Genomic DNA, 7786 nt, shown 5'->3' on the forward strand with positions numbered 1-7786 from the left:
TGAAATCCGAATTCTAAATGTTGAATACCCTAAAATGACAACAATCAAAAAATTCTTCTAAAATCTGAAAAATACGAATCGATATATCATAAAACGATAAAAAAACACATCATAAAATGTGTCAAAAAAACACAAAATTCGAAAAAACCGAATCTTAAACTCGAAAACTACATATGGAAAAACTCTAAATCAGAAAAAACGGATATAAAATTCGAAAACTACACGTTGAGATACCTTAGACAAGAAAAATTTCAATTTACCTCCTAAAAAAATTCCTATTACAAACAGATTCAATATTTTCCCTGGCCTTTCAATAATTTTCTAGTCTCTTAGTGCCCCTACAGTTTCAAAAAAACAAATTCCCCCCCAACACATGATATACACGGTAACAACCCACTGTGATGTGGCAAATATAAAAAAAACCCCGCAGTGGACTCAGGACTCTCACACAGCTCCTCGATTTTTTGAAAACGCTAATTAACCCTCTAACCCACTGTTGACAGTGGGAGAAATCGTTCGACAGTGGGAAACACTGCTCCTACTATCGACTGTCAATCTCTTTAGAATGAATTTTTGGCCAATTTAATGATTGTTTCGGCCTCCAATTTCAACACAAATCAAATCTACATAGGTTATAACACAAAACCCCTCAACCAATTCAACGAAAACATCCAAGAATCAAAACATTTCAAGCATTGTTCAAAATCGAAACCCTAAACCCTAAACCGCAAAATCTTACTCAAATCTCAATAATATGAACAATAACTTGATTCAAATAAGATGACGGAAGATATTCTAACGTGCTGTGCCATTTTTGGTTATCGAAAACCACAAAAATTGTCGAAAATCTAGTCCACAGTGGGACAGGGGAAAATTTTCAAAATTTCCCCTGCTTTTGAATAGTGATTTCACAGTGGGAACAGGGAAAATTTGCTGGGTTTATATATGGGCAGTTTCGGTATTTCACAAAAGTTGGGCATTTTTGCTTTAATCTGAATTTTTTGGGCAATTTTGCTTAAACCCCCTTACTTTTGTCTATTTTTTATAATTTCCTGTTCTTCAATACACTGTTGTATGTAGTCTTATGAAATAAGTGCCTTATGAAGGAGACCTTTTAAAACTCTCAAAGGTAAGAGGTATGAGAAGTGGTCATTTATAGAGGAGATGCCTGTACATGATGAAAGACCCTCTGAGAATCTTAAGGGTAAAAGGCATGAGAGATAGACATCTGTGGAGAAGATGTTATACATGATAAAAGAGGTGTAGAAGGTAAACATGTGTCGAAGGGACACTTGTCCATGATGGGAAGCATTTGGGACAATGAGGTTGGCTTAAGGGCTCTCTTGGGGTTAGCCATTTGTATGGGTGATACTAGAGTTAGGTAGTTGCCATGAGGAGATGGGGGATTTGATACACAGCCATTGAGAACCTCGATAACCTTACTAGGGGTTCTCAGAAAGTAGGATGACATACCAATTGGGTATCCTCCTCATCATTTGACTTTGTCACCCTATCATCTAATAAGGTATCTAATGTCTACTCTCCCATGAACTCTAAAGCCTGTATGTACCATTCGAACTCTTGCTTAAGCTAAGTTGGACACAATGTAATTGTAATAACCTCTTGGAACATAATATAAATTTGTAAGAATTAATCCTACTCAAGCTAAGTTGGATGCAATGCAGTTGTAATACCTTCTAGAACATAACAAAAATTTGTAAGAATTAATCAAATGGAAAATCAAACAATTAACTTACTAGAGAAGCATTCCAAATTTTTCCAATTTCATCCCAAGTCGACAATAGAATGGTCATCTACTTTAGTATACAAGAGACTTGATCATCTGTTTAAAGACTAACATAAGACGATAGGTTTCTAATCGTCTTGTAAATCTAATATTGCACAATAGACAACATTTATGATTAGTATTTATAATTTTATATATAAATTTTAACTTTATAGATTATGTGATACTTACTTTGAATGCAATAAGAAATCCCATAACATTGTAGGTACCCTTAAGGATCCGCCTCTTGTAAGGTGGGTAGTGCTGTTGATAATAATTATATTTGCTATGTATGCCTTGTCACATGGAATCTACTATCTTGTTCTATGATACCAAACCCCATGGGTATTAACTAAATGTACCTAAATTATCGACTAAATGCAAAAAACAATCTTTGATGACATTTCTATTATTCACCCTTAATAATCCTAAAAATACTAAATACAATGTTGTAAACTTCAGAGTATCCTCGTCATTGTCTCCTTAAATTTGTGCTTCACTTGGATCCTTGATGTCCAAATAGGTTAATGACCTTTTAATAACTGGAAAGTATTCCTCCTTCAATTGAGGTTGCTCCGCACAATTAACATAGTTAGACACCTCTTTGTTATGCCCAAAGATCAAACCAGTCACTAGCGCATGCAAAAACTCAATAGGGCTTAATTGAACCTTAACATTGTTTAATATGAATCATATTTCTCTCACTTGGTCCTCGTAATTAATCATACAAAGTAACACTACATGTGTAAAAATGACGCTAAACTTTGTCTCCTCCAAATCCAATAAGCACCTAAAACAAGTTGTTCGAAATATCATTCTCTGAGTCACCATGAGTTTGTCCTTGATAATGATCACGGTATCTATCTTTATCCAAAACGTCAAGTGCACTTGAAATTCGAGCACCTTATGGAACATGTAGACTCCTTCCTGATAGTTAATCACAAATTTCTGAAAAAAATTAACCAAATCAATGATTACATTGGCATAAGATCAAAAAAAAAAATATAAACACAATTATACTAAGGGTTGAAGAACAAGTTGGTGATGTCGGTAAGGAAGGATTGGTGACCTCGCCAACTTGTTTTTCCAAATAAAGCCCATTCGAAATCTAACAAAATTATGCGAAAATTTCTACTGAAGGTCAGATTGGCGAGGTCGCAACTTGTTCTCAAAATTACAACAACCGACAACATAATACATGCTTATCCAACCCTTAAATCTATAAACAATAATCCATTCAACAAATTCATAAACAACAATCCGTTCAAAATGCCCATAAATAACAATCCATTTAACATGCTGAAAAAGGGGAAAGAAACTCACTTGTCTTGCTGCCATTGCTTCATCGGTTGCCAATCATGGATGTTGCATTGTTATTGTCTAATGTGATTGGTGAATGCTTTAGCATCGTTGTCAGCTTTGTTCGGTGAAGACTTTGGTGCAATTTATTTCAACCAAAGTTTGTTGTTGCTTCAATCAAATAGTCATGAGAGCAAGAATCCAAAGATTTTCCAACAAGCAAAGGGTCATGTCGAGGAGAATGGTTCACGCGTCTACAATAAAAGCAAGGGTACTTTGGAGTTACTGTAGGTTTTGTGATATAAATGTTAAACTTTTGAAATGTATGATTTTAATGGTAAAAAATTTAATACCCTTCTAATTTTGTTTATAAATGTAATATAATAGTAAAAGATTAAAATTTAAGCTAACGCTATTAAATCAGCGAATTGATACTAATAGAAGTCCTCCAAAGAATAATTAAAAAAAAAAATATAGTACCAATAGTATGGAAAACCCATTTCATTTTAGATCAACGGTGGTGATTAGCTCAATATCATAGTACTAAAACACAGAAATGTTGCCTTCAAAGTTTATAATTTAGATGCGGCAGAGACGAGAGTGGCCCAAGCAACAGTGGAAAGGACAAAAATAGCATTAAATTCCAAAAGCTTGAAAAGAATCAAAAACTCCAAACTCTCAACCAATCCCTCGCCCCGCGTGCAAAGCCAGAGATAATTACCGTCAGCTGCCCCTCCATCTCCACGTGACAGGTTCCCATTGGATATTCCTCATCGAATAAAGTTATCTTCGAAGTTGACAAGAGCCAAAAATGAATAATCAAACTTAAGAAAAAGATTAAGATAATTAATCAGGGTTAATTAGAGAGAGAAAGTGACGAAGCTGTGGGCAACCTGGGTTATATAATGACAAGAAGTTGAGCTTCAAGATGCAGAGTGAAAACACAACAAAGTGAGGTTAATAATCAGAGTGTTTTATTTGCATCATTTTCTGTTCTTATTTTCATCTTCAATCCCCCTCTGTAGTTCCCCTCTCCTCTGAATCCCTTTCTGTTATCAACTGTTTTCAAGCTCAAAGATTGATTTTTAAAGGAGAAAAAAAAAAAAAAAAACCAGAAGTGTGTTTTTGAAAGCAGATGATCCAGAATAGAGATCCAAGCGTTGTAAAAATTTTTAGTTTTTCTTCCGTCAACTAAAAGGGTTAGTTTTTGTTCCCTTAAAGTTGGTTTTTATTTTTATTTTTATATTTGGTTTTGGTTTGTTTTTGTCTGTATAAAACTGTTATACCTGTTCTTTAGTTTTGATAAGAAACAGGTTTAGTCATGGCAGCAGCTATAGATTTTTATAACAACACAACATCAACAAAAATCTTCTCAGATCCATTGAGGGAAGAGTTGATGAAAGCACTTGAACCTTTCATGAAAAGTGCTTCTTCTTCATCTTCTTCGTCCCCGTCTTCTTTATCTTATGCTTCTTCTGATACAGCTTGTAGCTTTTTGTCACCTGACTATTGCTCCCCCTACTACTCAACTAACACGACTCACATGTTTTCTCAAGGGTACATGGGTTTTGAGCAACAAGTTGGTTCAATTGGCCTCAACCACCTCACACCTTCACAAATCCTCCAAATTCAATCCCAAATCCACCTCCAACGGCAACAAATCCACCAATCTTCTTTACCCACACCATCATTTTACAACCAAAAGCACACCACCTATCTCAGCCCAAAAGCTGTCCCCATGAAACATGTTGCCACTGCCAACACCACCGGCTCTTCCTCACCAAAACCCGCCAAACTCTACCGCGGCGTGAGGCAAAGGCACTGGGGCAAATGGGTCGCCGAGATCAGACTCCCCAAGAACCGCACCCGCCTCTGGCTCGGCACATTTGACACTGCAGAAGAAGCCGCTTTGGCTTATGACAGAGCCGCCTTCAAGCTCCGAGGAGAATTCGCCAGGCTCAATTTCCCCCACCTCAATCACCAGGGATCTCATCTTTCCGGAGAGTTTGGCGACTACAAGCCTCTCCCTTCTTCTGTTGATGCAAAACTCCAAGCTATTTGCCAAAGTTTGGCCTTAAATTCATCACAAAAACAACACACTGTAAAATCCTGTGAAAGCGAAACCGAAACGAAGCCGGTTGTTGTGGTTCCTCAAGCTCAGTCTTCATCTCCGGAGTTTTCTTCCGACACTGCAGGCAGTTCATCTCCTGAGTCCGAGATTTCGTTCCTCGACTTCGATGACACAAAGTGGGAACATGAAATGGAAAACTTTGGGTTGGAAAAATACCCTTCAGTGGAGATCGATTGGGAAGCCATTAGAAAGCTATCAGAATAATCGTATGTTTTTAGGGTCTTTCTTTTCCTTTTGTAGAGTCAATAGTGGCTTCTGCAATGAATTTTTTAACTATTGCAGATTACGCTACTATGTTAATATATGTCAAAGCTTATTGAAGCTCACTCTCCATCTTGGTCGGCTGGTGTTTTTGCTTCCATGCTTTGACCATTGAGAGTTTTAAAGTTTTAATTATTATGGTCGTGTATCAGTAATAATTTCTCTCTTGTAAACATTTTCAGCTTTGGACATATCAATGAATTATTGTACTTTGTTTTGTATGTACATGTATAATTTTTATGTGCTCTTGGTGAAAATGTTAATGGTGATTGTGAGGAAAGTTTTGTGGTGTTCCCAAAATTAAATGTGTTTGGTCAAAGAGAAAATGAAGGAAATTCTCTTTTGGATGAAAAAGGAAATTAAAGAAGATTAGGTGATAAGAAATGAAAGGACACATTTTATATTATATAATTAAAGTGGTTTATTTATTTGCCTACAAGTAGTAAAATTTTTTTATAAAAATAGTTTTTAAGGGATTTTTTGTCATAAATAAACGAATTTTAAAAATTATTAAATATTATATATATATATATATATATATATATATATATATATATATATATATATATATATATATATATATATATGTTTTAAAAACATTTTAAGGGAGTCCAAATAATAATAACAATAATAATAATTCTTAACTTAAAACTCTAATTATGCAATAATTAAGATAACTACTATAAAATTAAATTATAAATTTAATTTATCAATACCATTTGAACACCATTTCATTGTGGGTATTTTCTTTTTTTTGTTATTCATGTAATTGATCGATTGATCGAGACATGTCACACCAAATTAAATCAAATTTCAATCTCATACTTTTGTCCCAATTTGCCTATCCTAAATTTAATCACGGGCAAAATCAACAATAACAGTGAAAGGATAAAAAATTACTTCTTTTCCTTCAATTCAGTCATCCTTATCTTCTATGTTGTGTGCCTATATTTCTCTTCTCTTATCTCAATCATATTTTACCAGGGCCCAATCTATTGAACAATCGAGGAAAAAACAAATTGAGAATAATTAAAAATATAATGAAAGCATATAGGGTTTCCCCATTAGGCTTCAATATCTTACTTATCTTAGATGTCTATATGGAAATTATCAACACTATGCTTTCACGCTTCAACATGTGGTGCTGAATTGCACATCCCCATCTAAATTATATAATTTTCGGATGTCGTCTAAGAGATAGTTTGAGTAGTAAACTAACTCAAGTAAAATTTTTTAAAATGTTAAATTCAAAATTCAAAATGTTAGGATATGATATGTAATTTTTTACGGTTAACTTTAATAAAGAAAAAACTAAATAAAAACCTAATATTTAAAAACGTATTTCATTCACTAACTTGAGCATAATTCAATAGTATGAATTTGATCATAATTCTAATAAAAACTCATAAAGAAAGAATCTTATCTTTTATTTATATGCGAAAAGAACGAAGTTATCAAATATTTTTATTCTGTTTTTGAAGCCATACAAAGACAAGTTCACACTGCCAAATTTAACAAAAGAAAGGAGCTAGAAAGTGATTCTAAAAAGCACTTATAGGACCATCGAGAATCCTTACAAAGCTAACCATCATCCTCTCTTAACCGTTCTTTCTTTTTATATTTTAGTGATTTTATTCTTATAATATATAAACCCATGATATCATTTTTATTCCTTTGAAATCTTCTTGCTACTCTGAATTTTTTTTGGGCTTTATTTTCCCTTTCTAATTTTCATAAAACAATAATTTCCCTCTTAGAAATGTAGAATAACAATGAGAGGGTAAATTTTTGTTTCAGATATAAAAGAGGAAATATGTTAATCAAGAAAATTTTAAGGGTACATAATGTTAGTTTATATGTGTAAAGCATCCAATGAGAGCTTAAAAGGTGTGTGAATGGGAACGAAACTTGCTTTCTAAAAAGTGATTCAAAGGATTCCATGAATGGTGGAGGAAAGTGATGAGAAGCCAAGTTGGCCAACCCACTTTACAGGTCTTGTTGATGTGGCTTTGCAGGGTTTAATCTTGCTTTAAACCATAGTTTAAGCAAAGAATAATCTCAACCAACGCCCACAGATATACCTTTAAGGTTCTTCAAAGTCCTATTGGCATGTTTAATTTCATGCCATTGAATATATGCAAGCTTTGTTCATTCCATAAGTGGGTTTCAACTATACATGATATCATAGTTGTAATTTCCCTTATTGTTTCTCAAGGTAAAGGATTGATTTTTTTATATTTACAAGCATAAACAAATTGTACACAAAATTTTACAAATTTATGATTTATCTCAGAACTTCCTAGTTGAAA

General features: G+C 33.8%; 1 protein-coding gene across 2 annotated transcripts; it reads left to right on the forward strand.

Annotated features, from left to right (window-relative positions):
* The first annotated feature begins 3997 nt into the window (after nucleotides 1–3997).
* On the forward strand, nucleotides 3998–5698 carry LOC123227529 (ethylene-responsive transcription factor RAP2-4-like). Of its 2 annotated transcripts, XM_044652521.1 has the most exons (2): nucleotides 3998–4284; nucleotides 4642–5698. In XM_044652521.1, the coding sequence occupies exon 2, from the start codon at nucleotides 4647–4649 to the stop codon at nucleotides 5418–5420; it is 774 nt and encodes a 257-aa protein (XP_044508456.1). In that variant the 5' UTR covers nucleotides 3998–4284; nucleotides 4642–4646; the 3' UTR covers nucleotides 5421–5698. The 2 variants fall into 2 exon arrangements, with proteins under 2 accessions (XP_044508456.1, XP_044508448.1); XM_044652513.1 differs by having other exon boundaries at nucleotides 3998–5698.
* Nucleotides 5699–7786: the final 2088 nt, after the last annotated feature.

Source organism: Mangifera indica, chromosome 1, assembly GCF_011075055.1.
Source record: "Mangifera indica cultivar Alphonso chromosome 1, CATAS_Mindica_2.1, whole genome shotgun sequence".
Taxonomy (NCBI): domain Eukaryota; kingdom Viridiplantae; phylum Streptophyta; class Magnoliopsida; order Sapindales; family Anacardiaceae; genus Mangifera; species Mangifera indica.